The sequence below is a fragment of the Poecilia reticulata genome, chromosome 14 (genome assembly GCF_904066995.2).
Source record: "Poecilia reticulata chromosome 14, P_reticulata-male-v2, whole genome shotgun sequence".
Taxonomy (NCBI): domain Eukaryota; kingdom Metazoa; phylum Chordata; class Actinopteri; order Cyprinodontiformes; family Poeciliidae; genus Poecilia; species Poecilia reticulata.
In genome coordinates this window covers 10,097,678-10,115,893 of record NC_088843.1, presented here as the reverse complement: position 1 = coordinate 10,115,893, position 18,216 = coordinate 10,097,678, and the positions used below count along the sequence as shown (strand labels likewise).

At 40.0% G+C, this 18,216-nt stretch overlaps 2 protein-coding genes across 6 annotated transcripts; one reads left to right on the top strand and one right to left on the bottom strand.

Moving 5' to 3' along the window:
- Window positions 1–290: 290 nt before the first annotated feature.
- Window positions 291–7,374, bottom strand: xrra1 (X-ray radiation resistance associated 1). Of its 5 annotated transcripts, none has more exons than XM_008427755.3 (17): window positions 7,214–7,372; window positions 7,011–7,139; window positions 5,697–5,842; window positions 5,549–5,638; window positions 5,394–5,466; window positions 5,213–5,310; window positions 4,547–4,695; window positions 4,031–4,135; window positions 3,855–3,955; window positions 3,166–3,293; window positions 3,002–3,095; window positions 2,824–2,918; window positions 1,894–2,025; window positions 1,662–1,794; window positions 1,423–1,538; window positions 1,197–1,302; window positions 291–1,001 (listed from the first exon to the last, which is right to left on the bottom strand). In XM_008427755.3, exons 2-17 carry the CDS (start codon window positions 7,030–7,032, stop codon window positions 856–858), a joined length of 1,734 nt encoding a protein of 577 aa, XP_008425977.2. In that variant the 5' UTR covers window positions 7,033–7,139; window positions 7,214–7,372; the 3' UTR covers window positions 291–855. The 5 variants fall into 5 exon arrangements, with proteins under 5 accessions (XP_008425977.2, XP_017164208.2, XP_081471467.1 ...); XM_017308719.2 differs by having other exon boundaries at window positions 7,219–7,372; XM_081615341.1 differs by having other exon boundaries at window positions 5,549–5,620; window positions 7,214–7,370.
- A 95-nt stretch (window positions 7,375–7,469) lies between these two features.
- On the top strand, window positions 7,470–13,137 carry LOC103475841 (sialidase-3). The gene is made up of 3 exons (XM_017308720.2): window positions 7,470–7,869; window positions 8,034–8,273; window positions 8,912–13,137. Exons 1-3 carry the CDS (start codon window positions 7,723–7,725, stop codon window positions 9,917–9,919), a joined length of 1,395 nt encoding a protein of 464 aa, XP_017164209.1. The 5' UTR covers window positions 7,470–7,722; the 3' UTR covers window positions 9,920–13,137.
- The last annotated feature ends 5,079 nt before the right edge of the window (window positions 13,138–18,216 follow it).

Here is an 18,216-nt window from a genome sequence, read left to right as displayed (position 1 = left end):
TTAAATGAGCGAACAAACAGCGTGAGCAGAACACGACTGGAAATCTCAGAAAGCTGCAATCAGTGGCTGTTGTAACACAAGACGCATGAGGTTTTGGTTTTTTTGTAGTGGTAAGGCGTCTTTGTTAATTTTCCAGAACCCAAAGTGGAATTGCTTCGGTAATGTGGATCATAAATCATACCGAGCTGCGCAGAGGTCTGTTCAAAGTCTCGAGCTCTTCCAGCTCCAAAAGTGCTGGTGCTCCTTCCTGATAACACGGGTTGTAAATAATTAGGTTAGAGAGGATAATATACAACCAACAAGACATTTTAATCATAACAAATACCAGATTAGAATCAACTCGAAGGAGTCCGCAGACCTCGGAGGAAGGCCTTTGCCGTTTTGCCACGATTCGAAAAATGCATCAAAGCTTACAAGTTGAACTGGCGCTGCGAGAAATAAAAATGCAACTCTGGCCAAAGTGAGTTCTGCTCGATGCATATAATGCACATTTAGAGGATTAACTGCGATCGCAGATGTGGTGCAGGCAGCTGCCCCGAACTGTCAGAAAAAAGACAGCTTAAGATAAATACATTTTCTGCAGATGAAGTCACAACCAGAGACACATTTTCTCTACAGCTCAACCTGAAACTGTGATTCTCTGGATGAAATCTATGGCTTTCGTTCTCAGGGTCTCTTGTTAGCCGAGCAGAATCTACTTGCTGTTAAATCAAACATAAATAAAAGCTCAACATGACTTCTTGTCCATGATGTGAGACTAATTTTACTGCACTCCACTCACAGCAACGGTATCAGGGTCCAGATCTGGTCAAAAATGATAAAAAAAAAAAACCTCCTGCATCAACAAAGCATGTATTAATGTGGAAGTTCAAGCTGCAGTCTGGCTTCTTGTTCCATTGTTCTGTCATGGACCATCCTGTGTGTTTTCTTCATGTTCCTCAGCAGAAACAGAGCTTCCCTGTAGTCCTTACTGTTTGCTGCTGTGTTGTGCAAAACGCTGGCTGCACAGAAAAGACACATTGATAATAATGTGAGATTGAACTGTGTAAGTTATTTCTGCCCCCATATGCTAAAAAAATATATTTACACTTCTTCCAATAAAGCAGGAAGTACGTCTTATTGGCAGGAGGCGGTTGTGTGAACGTTAAACCGCAACAGATGCTAAAATATGTCGAGAACTCAGAAGACCTGCATACCTAAGGAAACAACTTTGGCTGCCCTACTATCTTTTATTTCCTTGATCAGCTCCTCAACCCTTTGGACCGGCTGCATTATTGGTCTCAGAGGTGGCAGCTCCTTTATCTGCTCCAGAAAAGCAGAAGAAGGGAACAGCACGTTGGTATTTCTTTCGCAGCCTGGAAGCATCGATGTGCATGTGAAGAGATTATCTGTGGCAAAAAGAAAAGAAAAGGAAACTCAAACCCTCTTTTTCATTTCTGTGTATGGCGTCTGGATGCTATCAAGCCAGGGTTTGGAGTCTCTGTAGATGTTCAGATTCCTCAGTGTTTGATCCAGCATCTGAACAGCTGTCTGGATTCCTGTCGAGAGGAAAAGAGCAAAAGGCACATGACGAGTCCCTCCGGGGGTGAATGCATGGTCAGAGTTTTGTTTTCTCAAGATATCACACAGCTGCAGAGAGAACCGTATCCGTCCCTGCGCACCGATGTTGGGGAGTGGTTCTACATCCATTATTATGTCGTAGCATATGGGTCGCCCCGGATGGGCTCCGTCTTCTGCAGATTCGTCCTGAGTCGACGGAGAAGCCAGCTGAAGCTGCTTGGCTTCATCTTCTGACTGTTAACACAACAGGAAAATGTGAGAAGGGGAAGTCATTTGACATAACCCACTGGGAGCTTAAGAATTTGAACTCTTAAACAGTAAATATGCACAAACCTGAGTAATGAAGAAGAGTTTTGCGTTTTCCTGACTTTTGCTTTCACTCTTGTCCTCGGGCTGTATTGTTCTCGGGTCACTTTTGTTGCCCCGAAAGGGTCTCTCACACGTCGAGTCCGACTCAAATCGCTTCTGTGGGAAAAAGAAAATCAGTCATTATGCATCTGCTGCTCATAGTCCATAAACTCAATCATGTCTCAGCCATTAACCGCAGTACAGTTTACTCAGTTTTAATAAGATCCTCCAGCAAATGTTGTGGAGGGAAATTGAAACATGGTTTTAAAACATCTTGACAGATATGAATGTGGAAAGTATGTCACACGTTTTGCATCCAGCCCCTCTTACAAACATGATTAAGTACAAAGACACAAAGTACCAGCAACAGCCGAATTCAAATTTACAGGATTGTTGAGTACAAAACATAACTGATGGGAAGATGAATGGATTTAATTTAGGCAATGGAAGAAGTTAGAGAAGTGATAGAGACTGCAAAAAACTTCAGTTTGGGCCAAAGTGAAGGACGACAACCCCTGGAAATTGAATGAAGTCAGAGCTGTAATGGAATGGTGTGAATTGTCTCAGAACGGCCTAGTCCAAGTTCAGACCTAAATCGAATTGAGAAATTGTTGCAAAGCTCGAGATGCAAAGAAAAACGGACAAAGGTTGTTTCTGTATAAAGGTGGGAGAGACGGTGTTATTTCAGCCACAGTCGTCTGTGACGCACAAACTCAAGCGGCCTGAACACAAATGTATGCCGCACTTTTCAGATGTTTATTTGAACTTCATTTTTTAATACAGTGCATTGAAATGTGTGGTTGTAACACGATGAAAAGTAAAAATAAAAAGTCAATTTGTCTTCATGAATCCAAATATTCAACGTTCCTGTCAGTACAGAACACACCCCGCCTCCCGTCCTGGATAAACACACACCTGCGGGGGAAGTTTTGCAAAATCTTCATGCTTCTTTCTCTTTATCTTTATTCCAAGCTTGTCTTGAAGGAAATAAGTCAGCAAAGACGTTTCTCCTGGGTTCAAACAAAAACACGAAAGTGAATTTGAGCAATCCAACAACCGCCTTCGACAACTGTCTGCCAGAACGCAGGAATACTTCCGCTCTGTGCGGTCAGAGGGTTGCAGCCAATATCCAATTCGCAGAGCTTTGGGAAAAGAGCAGCAGCAACCACGGCTTCCTCTGAGGGGATCTGACGGCAGAATGCTGATGAGTTGTGGCCGACGACCAGAGATGGTTTGAAGCGCCGACACGCCGCTCACCTTGTTGTCGGCCAGATTGAGGCACTGAAGCTCAGGCAGAAACACACCGGGACGCCTGCAGCCGTCCTCTCTGAGCGCCTGAAGCATCTTCATCATCTGAATGTGGTGGTCGATTTTAGACTCAGCGTCTAAAAAGGGAGACATCGTGAGATTTTTCAGATTTATTTTAATGATTCAGCACCATCCACGCTTTATGTTTTGTTGTTTTTGTGTGATTGACTGGTGATGTGTCCAAGGTGCGCTCCATTGATATTTCAAAATAGCTTGAGACGTGTTGCAATGAAAATAACTTTTGTAATTTGTTTGTTACATATTTAAGTTATGGGTTGAGTAACTTGCCAGAATTTTAATGTGGTAAAATTCTGCCGGTATTTTACCGTGAATTAGAAACATTTTTTTGTTGTTGTTTTTTTACGGTGTAGTTATCTCAAACTCCCTGGTTTCCTGTAAATGCAAAGCAACACAAAGGCCCATCCCTCATAAGCACTCTCCAAAATGTGAAAGACAAGAGAACATGCCAGTGATCTTCACAGCTCAGGAAATGCCTACAAGAAATTAGCTACGACGTAAAAAACAAAAGAAAACTAGATGAAGGATTGTGTTTATCCTCCTCAGTCATAAAGCAGATGATGATGATAATGATAAAAATCAATCTCCTAATCTCATGGATTGAGAATTGCACTCTTTACCTTCCTCTTTGTCTTCCCTCAAAGCTGGTTCTGAACTCTCCATCACTTCCTTACAAGGTATTTCTGTGATACAGTTATCCTCCAGGTTTAGATGCTTCAGCCTGTGCACAATGTTCACCAACATCAGTAGATGACAAGAGGAGTTTGCATCAGGTATAAAATAACAAACACTGAACCTCTTCAGGTTGGTAAGGCTGTAGAAGACACTGGAGGTCAGTCTGTTTTCGTCAAGCATCAGGACTTCAAGAGCCTCAAACGGTTTGGCTCCCTCTTCAGACAGCCTGCAAGCACAAAAGCAAAACGGAAAATGTTCACAATTTGTTTCATTTGTAAGATTTATTTATGCCCACACTAACAATAAACAGTAAATTTAAATAATGTAGGCAAGAAGGTTGGTAGTGTCAACTCTGAGCAGTTTCAAAGCGCATCAGAGTCGAAATAGAAATTTGGTGCACTTGTGCGCCACCTTTTGGTCAGACTTAAAACTACTTCAGAGGTTGTGGCCAATTTACTGGTGTGTTCAGTGTGTGGGGTTGAAAAATACTGCTGGAGTGGATTTATTTTTAGATTTTTTGGCATAAAAGGATGTCAGTGTGCAGTCAGTAAAAAATCAGCAAATTCACCAGGTGATCAAATTAAAACAGAAACATTTCGATATTATAAGTAGACTTTGTTGTTTCTGATGTTCTTACATGTCAGGCTGGTCGCTGTGTGTGGGACCAAAATTGGGAGGAAGACTCTTGAGCTGATTTCCAGTCAGATGAAGAGTTTTAAGACGTGGAAACTGACCTAAGTGGAGTAAAACCTCGGCTGATAAGCGGTTGAAGGACAAATTTAAGACCTGTAGGAATTAAAGCACATTGCATTAGGAATATTCACATCCTAAAACCTTCTCGGTTTGTTTCTTCAGAACCACAACCTTCGATCAGTGTAGTTCTTTATTTTTAGTATTTCCCTACCAGCTTTGACCGTGTAGACACTGAATTGTGTCAAAAATAGCTCAAACTCTGAGCTATTTTCAGATGAGCATCTGAAAAATTTATTTATCAAGATCCTCAATTAGATTTAGTTCTGGACTTTGACTAGGCCTGTTGAGAAAAAGGCATTTGTACAGGATGATGCTGTCATTTTTCACTTTTTTCAGGGTTATGTGTAGTTTATTTTTCACCACACGTCGCATTTTGCATACAAGTAAAAAAAAAAAAGTCATTATGCACAAATTCATGTTCATCTATTACAATAAATTGGAGTTTGTGGTTGTATCAATACAAAATGTGAAGAAGTCGAAATGACTTGAATACTTTTACAATCAATGATTATTTTTCCACATCTCTAGATTGCATTTAAGGCGATCTCACCTCTAAATGAGGGAAGTCAGCAACATCAAAATCCATGTTTTTGATTCTATTGAAAGTCAGATCGAGTTCTCTCAAAGACGTGAAGCAGCCGAATGATCCTGCAGAGGACGACCGGGTTTTAGACGGCAAACAGAAAAGGAAGAAAATCAACCTGAAGATGAATCAGTGTGAAATGAGTCACCTAAAGAGAGGAAGTTTTCAGATGCATCGACGTAGGCTACATTTACAAAGTCCCTCAGCTCTTCTGGCTCAACCTGTGTAAGTTCAGAGGATTGTTTAGTCGCCGTCACTAACAGAAGATCAAATGCAAAGTGTAAAAAAAAATAAAAATCTTACAGAAGTCAGATTTTGCTCACTGATGTCGACGGAGCAGAGGTGGGACGGCTTAACTACAGAGTGTAACTGGAGCTGCAGACAAATAACTAACTACGGTCAGTGCAGCGATTTTAAATGATCTAAACAGCGACGTGCTACTGTTTCTCACCAATAAGTGTCCATCTAATGTGGTCGGAGCTGGAGCATCAGCGTCCTTTTTTGCGCCTTTCGTTTGAGGCGTTTTCATCAATATCTGCTTGCTCTTGTTCTTCTGCTGCGCTGGTTGTCTGTATGTGATAAGCCCATAAATGGCTTCTACAAGTTGGAGAAAAAACAAAAAACAAAACTTAGATGCAGATAGTTTTTTTTTTTTCCAAAAATTTGGATCTATGCAACATTAAGAATAAAAATGTTTGTGCAAAAACACTGTAAAATTAGTCGATAACATATTGGAAGTGACTCTGAACAGCCTTTTATTCCTCCTAACAACATCAAAATATTTTTGTTGAACCTTTAAAAATTACTGAGAAACATTTTCTGATCCAGGCTGGTGGATGTTTTTTGTACTGACAGAAGTCCTACACCTTGTTTGAAATCATCAAATAGTTGTTGATATTAGGTGACAGAGATAACCTGAGTGAATACAAAAAGCAGCTTTAAATGTTTCCAATGTAATTGATAGGTTCAAAACTACGGCTCCATAGTCATTATAACGGATGCCATCAGCTTTTTGTGAAAATTGGTAACAAGTGTTTCATTTTGCTGAGGAGGACTTTTGGTCCAAGAGATTACTTAAAATGAGCCACACTTGATCTTGACTTTGACTAAGCCACACCAAAGCTTTCACTCTGGGTTCATTAAGAGGTCGATTTGCTGCTGTACTTCACACCATTGTTCTGCTACATAGTCCCTTCAACACATAATTGTGCTTAAGTTTAAGGTCATTTCAGTCAAAGTGGCAACTTATTTAGGCCGTATCATCAATATTTTCTCAAAGTTCTTAGGGATCAACATCAAGATGTTCTTTGGAAATATGTGACAAGCTTTTATATGGTTTGTATTGGTGGTTTTTGTCTTGAAACTCTCCCACAGATACCATTTCCCCCCAGTCTCTTGCTTATTGTTATTGTTGAATCGCAACCATTCAACAATTACTGGGTTCTTTTTGACCTTCTGGACGGGTCACTGTTACACCCTTGCTAAAACCTCAGACATGGCCTTGTAATCTTTTCCTCACTGAAAGATGTAAAATTTTATCTTTAGACTGAGACGTAATGTGTTGCTTTTTAAGATCTTTTAAGCCTACTGAATGTTGTCCTTCTTGCTCCAAGGCAAACACCCAACTGCACCACTGTGCAGTCACATGACATTGCTATTTTCTCATTTGTTTATTTGAATGCTAGACAGAATGTGTGCAGCATACTCTGGTCATCATAGCAGTTTTTAAAATAGATGGGGAAAAAAAGAATCTCCTTGTTTTCACCTTTCCTGTGAGTCTTCTTCATCCTTTTCTGTACGTTCTTGTTCTTCTGTTGCTCTGGTCTTTTGTGTTCCTTCTCTTCATTTAAGAAAATCCAGATCCTGTCCTTGTTTTCCCTGTTTTCTTAGCAAACTGCAGAGCCATATAAACATAAAATCCAAAACATTGTGTTGCTTTCGAGCCGCTAATTAATATGACTTAATTACCTTACTTTCTGTCCTTCCTTTTTGTGGTTTCCTGGCTGTAGAAAATGTGTTAGGTAAAGACTTCACGTTTTCCTGTCGTCAAAAACTTTTTACGCCTGTTTTTAAAGCTACCGGATGTCTCGGTATAGCTTATGCTGAGTGGTGTAGCGCTCTGTATCCTAGCAACAGACTGAAACGAGAGAATGTGTCCTCTCATCCAGCAGGTGGCGGTAGCAAAAGAGGTTCAGATGCGGAAGAAAGACTCATCAAAGAGTAGCTAAATTGTTAAGATGCTACCCTGCCACATCAATTTAACGGAAAGCGAGTATGTGCAGCAGATATTTGATTAGTAAATGTAAAATGTATTTCCTCGTTACTGTTTTTTTCCCAACCAGGTGGCTTCAATTGTTGTTGTCATTGTTAGCAACGCTTAAACGTCGCCTCCACTGCGTTAACAAAATAAACACAAACCGAAAACCTCACGCGAAAACTCGACGTCACATTCAGAGCAATCCCGGAAGTGAGTGTCAATGTGCTTCTCGCTTCGTTACCGTCTTCGTTTCTGCATGAACCTCCAGCATCACTGTCGTGAACATCAGAGGTTCCTGGTTTCGCAGCCAAATGGACTTTGTAACGCCGAGCCGAGGCTAGAGGCAGGTCAAGAGCGACAGGTGAAGGTAAGGGCTCCGTTGCCTGCTCGGTGTTTACGCTCTGCGGCGTGTGTGTGCGTGAGGAGGAAGCACTGGAGTGTGAACTCTTCCTGCGAGGCTGAGCTTCTGTCAAAGGTTGTTGCTGCAAGATTTTAAAGGACTGGTGTGTGTGTGAAACATTTCTGTTGCAGGAACTCTCATTCGCCATGGGGAACAAATCATCGAAAGGTGTGAGCGTCGAGGAGCCCCCTAAAACAACTTTGTTTGAGAGGGAATCATGTGGGATCACATACAGGATTCCAGCTCTGCTCTACCTGAGGCATTGTCACACATTCCTCGCCTTTGCAGAGAAAAGAACCTCCTTTCATGACCACGACGCCAAACGTCTGGTTATGAGAAGAGGATTGCTACAAGAGGATGGATCTGTTCAGGTTGTTACACCTTTGTATTCATACGCATCACGTCTTTTCTCTCATGTTTCGTTGCAAAAACAAACTTTAAATGATTCAGTGTGATAGACCAACAGGAAAATAATAAAAAAGGTTTTCAAATTATATAGCTCAGATTCAGATTGTTTGGAGGACAGAAAGGCTCAAATCTTGCTAGAAAATCTCAGCTTTGGAATGAGGTGTGGACTTTGACTAGGTCATTCTAACATGTCAATAAGATTTGATCAAGATTATCCTAGTGTAATGTCTGTCTGCTGAAAGGTGAACCTCCAGCAGATGAGTCTTTTGCCTCATCTTAGCACAATTTATCCTATTTATTTCCATCTTCCCATCAACTCTAGCTCTGCTGTTTCTCTGCTAAAGAAAGCATCTCTAAAGCGCGATGCTGGTTCCATCGTTTGCCACTGTGGGGACGATGTGTCTAAGCCAATGTTCAATGTCAGATTTCTGCCACACAATACTGGTTTGCATGTTGATTGTAGATAGTTCAGTTTTGGTCATTTCTGAGCACTTTCTTCCACATGTCTCATAAATGACTTCTGGCAACCTGGACTTATGATTTTGGTTTCTTTCATATGCATAAATCTGCTAATAAAAGTTGATTTCTTCTTCTTCTTCAGTGGTCGTCGAGTCAGGAGATTTCGAATGCATTTCTGCCAAACCACCGCACAATGAATCCCTGCCCTGTGTATGAGAAAAACAGCAAGACGCTCTTCCTCTTTTTCATCTGCATTTGGGAAAACACCACAGAAATAAAGCAGATCGTGACAGGTAAGAACAAAGCCCGTCTTTGCCGCGTGAGCAGCAGTGACGACGGGCAAACCTGGAGCCAGGCGATGGACCTTACAGAGAGTGTGATCGGGGAAGCCATACACAAATGGGCCACTTTCGCGGTCGGGCCTGGCCACGGCGTTCAGTTGGAGAACGGCAGGCTGATCGTTCCTGCGTACGCCTACTACATCCCGTACAGATGCTGTTCCTACCCACTTCCTTGTACAGTGTACCCACGCGCGCTGTCGATATACAGCGAGGACTTTGGACAGACGTGGCGTATCGGGAAGATGCTTCAAAAGAAGTCATGCGAATGCGAAATGGCGGAGATCATCGACCACGAGGGAAGGAGCCACCTTTACTGCAACGCCCGGCACACAGGCGGCCACAGGTGTGAAGCCCTGAGCGAAAACAGCGGCGTCTACTTCGATAAGCCCCACATGGCCAGGGAGCTCGTCGAGCAGCCCTCGGGTTGCCAGGGCAGCGTCATCGGCTTCCCCGCGCCCGAATTCGTTCCCAACGACGACGCCGAGAGCAAGGCCTGTGGCACGTCACTCCTCTCACCAGACACTCAAACCTGGCTCCTGTTCATGCACCCGACCAACAAGTCCGACCGGCGGGACATGGGCGTGTACTTGAACCGATCCCCCTTGCATTCGTCCGGGTGGGACCGGCCCAGGATCATCCACAGGGGGCCGAGCGGTTACTCGGACCTGGCCTACAATGTGGACAAGGATCAGTTCTCCTGCCTGTTGGAGTGCGGGAAGGAAAGCGAACTGGAGCAAATTGCCTTCATGACCTTTTCCCTCAACGATGTCATGCAGACAGGTGATAAGAAAGAGAAGAAGATGGTCTGAATTTGGGCCGTTATTGACAGAGATCTCCTTATATTATCCCACCACTAGAAGAAATCTAATCAAAACACCCCTGACGTGCCGTGCTGTAACATTCATCTGTGTTTACTGCTGTTTTACGTTCTGGAGATGGTGATGCATGCATGAGTCATGTGCTTTCTGGTCTCCTTGAGTGAAGTAAGTCTTATTATAATTATGCAACAGCATAGGGTTGTTTTTAATAGGTTTTGTGGTTCATTTACGCATGCTGTGTTTGCTGTGTCATTTTTAAAGCTGGTATTGTGTGTGGCATGTTTGATGAGCACTTCAAAGCCGTTCCAGCATCTTATTGAAGTGTCACTTTTTCTTCTCAGCAAAGTTAGCCTACCTCTTTATTTTCTTATGAAGATCATAGGGGGCCTTGCAAACTAGTCCGCAGATTTCCCTCCATCCAGTCCTCTCCTTTACATTTAGTATACTCTAATTCACATATGCCTTCTGCTGTATTGTTTTATATGGAAGCTGTGCAGCAGCGTCGTCAGTGGATTGCCTGTGAAGGTCACAGGGAGGGTCATACTATAGCTGTCAATAAAATAGGACAGGGGAGGTGAACATGTGCATCTGACATGCAGTTCATTACTGAAGAGACCAAACATGCTGAACCACATATGTGAGTTGTTGTTTTTTTTTTTTTTATAAATTTTTTTATTGAAGCAGCTCATTCAGCTGAGCTCTTAGGATCAGTCTTATTTTAGATTGTCACTCGGAAAATGAGGTACGCCTTTGTACGATTGTTTAAGTATAATGAAGCTGTAAAGAGCATATGTCATCTTTTTTACACTATTTTTTTCTTTCCAATTATGTTCCGGCTTTTAGCCCATGAGATATAATTTTTATGTTCTTTAAGGAAATATTTGAAAAAAAAAAAAAAAAAAACTCCCCAGGGAAGATGCTGATCACTTGGCAGCTGTGAAAACACAACTGAAAGTTATTGATTAACAAAATGGCTACCAGCTTGAATTTCATTTTATAAAGGAAAGATGTATATTCCAGATAATCTGGGAGAGCTAGGAAACCTAATAAACCAGCACCCTAAGCATGGATTTAAGTGCTTTGTGTTGTATTTCCAATACTCCATGGTAGTGAATAATCACTACAGTTAGCAGTTGCTCTGTCCCTAAAGACATGTGGCAGAGGGAGGGGAAGTTAAGCTACTGATAGACACTCAGTCTGACGCTGCAGTGAGACTCGTGTTCATTTAGCTCACAGAAAAAAAAAGCGTTGTGAGCTTAAGCTGATTATTGACTGAAAATGCAGATCAACAGCTTAGAGAGAGAGAGAGAGCTGTTTTTCTCTAAATCAGTAGAAGTTTTGCTCTGTCAGAGGACAACTAAGAAGTAAAAAGCACTTTTTTATCTGATAAACTTTATGCTCACAAACAACTGCACTCACCATGAGTTTTGTGTGCATGAAACAAACGGATTACACGTAATCATCCATCTATTGTATTCACTTTCTGTTTTTAAGACGTACAACTACAGCGCTGTTAAATGGTTTTTTTTATCTGCTTTAAAACAATAACATGCGATAATTATTTTTCTCATAAAATATGATATCTGCCCTTTAAGCGTTTGAAACCGTCATGGATTTTTACATGGATCCAGTGAAGAACTGCTGAAATTCATTTTTTTAGGTGTTGCACTTCCACTGTGAAGAAAGGATTTACAATTATTTACCTGATCAGAAAGAAATGGATGGATTATTTATCTTTGTACATCAAAATGATAACGTATATTTTATAGTTTTAGCTGCACCGCACTGGAATAATAGACTGTTTACATGTGAGTTAAAGACTGTCGTGGTCAAAATTGGCTCACAGTTGCACTTAACATGGGTTAGTAGAAACTGGATATGTGAGTGGTTAGAAAATGTAACTACTACAGTTTGGTCTGAAATCAGATATTTAAAGCTTTCTCAATATTTATTAGTACGCCTCTTAAAAGACGTGTAAAAAGTCTTGAAAGTTAATTCTAGGTGTATATGTAGGATGGTTTATTTATTTAAAATCACATCAGATATACTGGGATGGTGTGAAAGTATAAAACGGTAGAGAATAATTTCCCACAACAGAAACTGACAGGATTGATCCGTCAAATGTGAGCTATTGAACATCCTGCATGCTTTTTTACAGCCTCTTTAAGGGCCCAAAACATAACTTGACTAGAGGAATTGGGAGAATCTACCAACCAGAATGAGAGCAGTGAGGAATTTTACTTATATTTTTTATTAGCGCTGACATCATATTGATAATCTGGAGATTGTTAAAAGAAGAGATTGGATCAACTTCAGAGGCCCTCAGTACTGTGATGGCCAAATGTGATTATAGTTATGGGTAATTTTTATTCTGGAAAATTATTCACAGCAACAATTCAGTTCAATCTGGGTGAAATGCCAACAATTTGACTGTCATTCATTAGAATAAATCTTAAAAAATAATTTTATTTGCCAGCTTATTGTAGTTATTACTGTGATCCAGGCTAAAATGTAATTCCAACCATTATTTAAAAGTTATAGTTGTTATTCTTGACGACGAACTGCCTTCAGCTGGGATTATTTATGGTCACGACTGACAGGGAAAAACTTCCATGTCTCTAAATTTGACATAGAAGAATTAAGTGCTGCTTATTTATGATGTTGCCAAACAGCAAAAATCTCAACGGTACCATTTTTTATTTTTTTGCCAAAATGTAAACACTGCTTTTATTTGCATCTGTGGCGACTGGCTAAACGGTTCTACTTTTATTATTTGAAACCGTTTCTAATATGCTAATTTCATCTGATCACACCAGATAAAAATAAATTCATTGAGCTTTAATATTTATTTCTAAAGCAATACTTTATTTATTCCTTGCACATCAAACGTGATTTTGTGAACAGGCCTTTTTTTTCTTTCCCAGACTGAATTTGTAAATATGTGCAGGACTGTGATTCAATAAGCTCGGCTCTCTGCAGTAAAAACTCGTGACAGCAGACGGAGACTCACTTGTTCGTAGAAGCCACTCAGAATTTGCACAAAACAAAATACTGTACCGACTTTAACATCTCATTTGCCTATCGTCGTGAGGCAAAAGGCCTCCAGGCCGTTTCGTTGTGTTTCTCTTCGCTGTTGTGAAAAGTGATTAAAAACCTGCATGGGATGTGTGTTTTAGTAGAAAATAAAATGAGCTTGTGAGCAATTGGTTCATGTTTTGTCCTTTGTTTTTCTTGATGTTGTTGCACTGATGATAGAAATTCATTTGAAAACCAGCTGCTGATTATAGTGAAGCATCAATCAGACTGAGTATTTTTTGCACTTTTTAAATTGTTTTAGTAAAAAAATCAAATACATTTTAACGTTTTGGTGTATGAGCAGGTAAAGCTACTCAGAACTATTATGACTTTACAGTGGGTCAGTATTTATGGATTCACCAACTTATGGATGTTTTTGTGGGTTATAATAACAAATTATTCACAAAAAATCCACCCATTTGCCAATTATTTTCATAAGACATCTCTAAAATATTTATAACAACATTCAGTTTGGGAAGCTTAATATGATCAGTTTCTCTGATTTTACTCTTTATAGGTTTATGTTTGAGTAAAATTAACGTTGTTTTTTTTATTCACGACATTTCACCGAAATTTCAAGCAAAAATTTAGTATTTATTTGCAGAAAATGAGAAATGGTGAAAATAAGGAAAAAGATGCAGTGCTTTCAGATCTCAAATAAGGGCAAAGAAAGCAAGTTCATATTCATTTAGAAACAACAAAATTAATGTTTTAACTCAGGAAGAGTTCAGAAATCAATATTTGGTGGAATAACCGGGAGGTTTTCAGTGGGGTTTCTTCATGTTTTCCAGATCTGTAAACCTTAAATCTGTGTTGAACTTTTACATTTCTCTAGCAGAAAACAGCATAATGATCTTAATAAACACTGAATCTGGAAACGTTTGTAATTCTGACATGAACAACATGCAGGTCCTGTTCTAAAATCAGATACAGGTTATATATAGTTTTTTATAGATGTAGTTTTTTGTTCGTACGGGATTTCGTTCCCTCAGCTGTGAGCAGAGGCTGAGACGGTGCTGCAGACTCGTCGTGAATCCATCTGGGGAATTAAATGGGACTCAGCAGATGTGCAGACTTTGGGGACACATTAAGGAAAAACACATTAGAGAAGAGACTAAATGTAGAGATTCATTTTAAGATAAATTACCTCCAAGCTCTCTGTGCTCACACTAAGAAAAACATATATGTTAGGATGTGTTTACATCCTAATGGGAGGTAGTGGCTTTGTAATGACGAATCCTTTTTAAAGCTCAAGGCTTATTTTTGATGTCACTTAAAACTTTTTTCCGCTTCATTGCCCATATAAAGTGAGATTTTTTTTTTATTTCTGTGTTTACTTGCCTAAAATGAGAACCTCACCTTCATTTCAGTTTTAATTTTCAAAAAGCAACAGAGAACAGTGGTCTGTAATTCCGGACAGCAGATTTTTTTCTTGTTTTGTCACAAATTGGGTAAATTCCCAGGTGCTCTCTCAGCTTGGTTTGTCTTGCTCTAAGAAAAATCCAGCTGTAAGGAAATTGCAGAATATGTCTGTGCCCTTAGTTTGACAGCAGCAGCTACAATCTGCTCTGGATTTCATTACCCTGTCTGATCGCAAAAATAATCCCTTACCTGGCAAAGAGACAACACCTAAGGATAGTATGAAGAGTGGTTTATTAGATGTGGGAGCTTGTAGATCTCAGATGTGCTTATCAGTCGGCTGCCTGCTTCTCTCTCTCTATCTGCGTGTGTGTGTGTGTGTGTGTGTGTTTTTTTCTCACATTGTCCAACCTCATTCCTCATGCAAAGGATGAATCATGTAGCAAAACCTGTTTGTCTACGATGCTGTTAGGCAGTGAGGGAGTCATCGTTTTCTCAGCACATATGCTTCATCTGCTGCTCCGATGGCACTGGGGATCCCAGTCACAGTGAGGCTTGTAAGTGTCGGCATCACAGATGTTTTCTGTTTGCCGTGAGCGCGCGTGGCGTCCCGGCACAGACAGCGCCGGACACACCGCCGTGGTTCTGCACTGTCCATTTCAGAGTCCTGGTGGCTCACCTGAGGAAAAACTTTTGGCACTTTGAATCCTGGGTCCAAGAGGACAAGCACTGACTTAAATTCAGATTTTATTAAAGGCTTGAATTGAAATGTTTGGAAGTACTCTCTATTTTGAACAATCGGAATCGTCCGAACCTGCTTCCAAGTTAGTTTGTAACTTACGGAAACAAACATGTAGTATGGTGTTCAGAATCTGTATTTGAATGTAAGCCACTTAGTCACATTTTAAGATTTTACTGATAGTTTTGAAAAAGTATTAGTCGACCTTGAGCTTTTTCCACATCTGTCACGTTACATATCGTTCATGTGATAAACCAATACAAAATATTGCATGATTTTAAAATGGAAGAAAATGACGCATAGTTTTAAAATTAATAAAAGTGAGATGCATTTATGTTCTACCTCCTTTACTTTGATGCCTCTAAATAAAATTCAGTGCAACTAATTCATTTCAGAAGTCAGCTACTTAATGGTCGGCGTGTAACATTAGGACTTTAAAGCAGGGTTGGGTTAAAAACTAATAAAGTCTCTCAGAGCGTTCTTCTGAAAACTCACTGTTTTCAGTCCAACACCTGGAAACGAAACGAGTTTTCAGGCTTGGTTGGGAGAATGTGTTTCTCTTTAACTTTCTTCATATATTAGCACAACTTGCATTTTCTTTTCACATAAAACCTTAAAACGTAGTTTGTAGTCGTAACGCCACAAACTCTGAAAAGGTTCAAGCAGTATGAACACTTGTGAAAGGAACTGTGTATTCCTTATTTAACTAACTTTTGTAATTAAAATATTATGACATATTTGCACCATATTGGGTCGGGAAAACAATCCTGGCCTTCTGAATAAAAGATGACCATTGTTCCCACTGACTCCAGCTGCCCAGATGTAATATTTATGTTTCCACTCGTTTACAGAAACATAACAAATGTTCCGACTCAGAAATGTGTTGGTGGGGATGTAAACACTTTTAGGATTTCACTAAAACATTCACAACAAAAGGGTAAGTCAGTTATGTCAATTTAAGTAGAAAGAGTGTGTTTTCTGTGTTTTACACTTTAAATGAAACAAAGTTCAGTTGTCAGTGAACTCCAGCGCGTTTTGGAAGGCAGCAATAATGCTTCAGGTTCAGTAAGTACATATTATCATATTCAGTTAGTATTTTCTACAAAGCTTTTACTTTCTTTCTTTTTTTTAACAACATAGAGCCAGCACACACGTTTTCATTTTGGTAAAATGATGGATTTACTGAACTGACCTTTCCGTGGGTCATGCTGAAGGAAATGGTTTAAATTTACATAAAATAACCTTTTACTGGTTGCTAATTCTTGTGTCCTGTACTTTTCAAATGTCCTGAACACTTTCTCCCACTTGTCCCACTTTCTCCCACTTGTTGCATAATAGACGATCTGTTGAAGATAGTTACGGTTTTTTCCACCTTTTTTCTCAATCATATCAGTTATTTTTTGGATTTGGGCTTTTGTAAGATATATATTTTTTTATTTTATTCTGGACAATAAAGCTGTTTTTAGTGAATATTAAAAATGTACAAAAAACTACCGTATTTCCCGCACTGTAAGGCGCACCTTCAATGAATGGCCTAATTTAAAACTTCCTTTCATATATAAGGCGCACCACATTATAAGGCGCATAGAATAGACGCTTCATTTTGGGTTGCGAATTTGTTCCGTACTCTATTATTATACATCCACATGTGAAAAGAAATGGTCCCCGAGTACTTTATATAGTAGGCTGCCCCAGTCATTGTTTCACTCACGGTGTTGCGATATTGTGTCCAACTGCTTTCTGGGTAACACAGACCAACCGACATGCTGCCGCTGCAGTCTCCGTCTCTCTCCCCCTGCCCCGCCCCCCCTGGCTTTAAATGTATTATCAAACTTTATTAACAAACCAGCGTTCTAACAACTATCCCAGCATGCACCGCGCACTTCTTCTTCTACGGGGGAAAATGAAGTCAGCGGCTGCTTACCGTAGTTTCTAGACCTGTTGTGGCTCAATATTGGTCCATATATGAGGCGCACCGGATTATAAGGCGCACTGTCGGCTTTTGAGGAAATTTAAGGTTTTTAGGTGCGCCTTATAGTGCGGAAAATACGGTAATTGATGAAATTTCTGTCAAGAAATAAACTTAGGGGGGTCAAAAATAAAACAGTTTGGTAAAACTTTATGAAAAATAGGAATGAATGTCACGTTCCAAGTATTTCAGCTGCTTACTGTCTGTTTCATCTGAAACGTTATGCAGAGTCGAGGGTTTATTTCAGCCAGTTCTGCATCTCTGGCTGAAACCAAACTCTCGGTTCAGGCAGAAATGGAGAAAACAGATTTGGTGAGCTTCAGAGGAATGCACTGTGCTCTGAATGTTATCAGTCTGGCTCAGTTAGAGGAAGCAGAAACCTGCAGGTGTTTGTTTTGCTTGATATCATGCAAAAAAAAAAAAAAAGCTTGAAAAGAATCTGAAATATTTTAGTGATTAGGCTGCTGATGTCTAATAAACAAGCTAAAGTTAATGAATAAACGTTTTTACTGAAGTGAGTCAGTAGTAGAGCAAGGCCAGCTTCTCTCTGTGCGACTCCCGGGTCTGGGTCGATACCGTTCTTCCTGTCCAGCTTCTCAGGGTCACAAAAACCTAAAAACACGAGATTTTACTTCTAATTCCTCATCTTTGCTTTACGTTTTTAGGTTTTAACATGAAAAAACCACGTTGGAAGAACGCTGATCCTTTTCTACGCTCAGATGCTTTAGGTCATTATCTAGCTGAAAGGCTCAATAGGAACCCACTAGATTTTTATTTTAAATAGTTTTGTTTTAGACTTTAAAATGTTCCCAGGGCCTTTAGAAGAGAAACATGCTGACATGTAAAGAACATCTGATGGTAGTCATGAAGACTTTGTGCTGTAAAAACAATAATTTTGTAATTTCTCATTCGTTTCCTCAATTCAAAGAAAAAAAAGGATTAAATTAGAGCTTATTGAGAAAAGAATAAAAGCATTATGTGAGCCAGAACAGCTGCTTGTATTTAATTTAATGTTGCCCTGTTCTTTTTGGAAGATTACTAAATGAACAAATCTTTACGTCATTTGGAAATAAAGTCAACACAAAGAAGAAGAGCAAAGAAAATATGTGTGTGTGTGTGTGTGTGTGTGTGTGTGTGTGTGTGTGT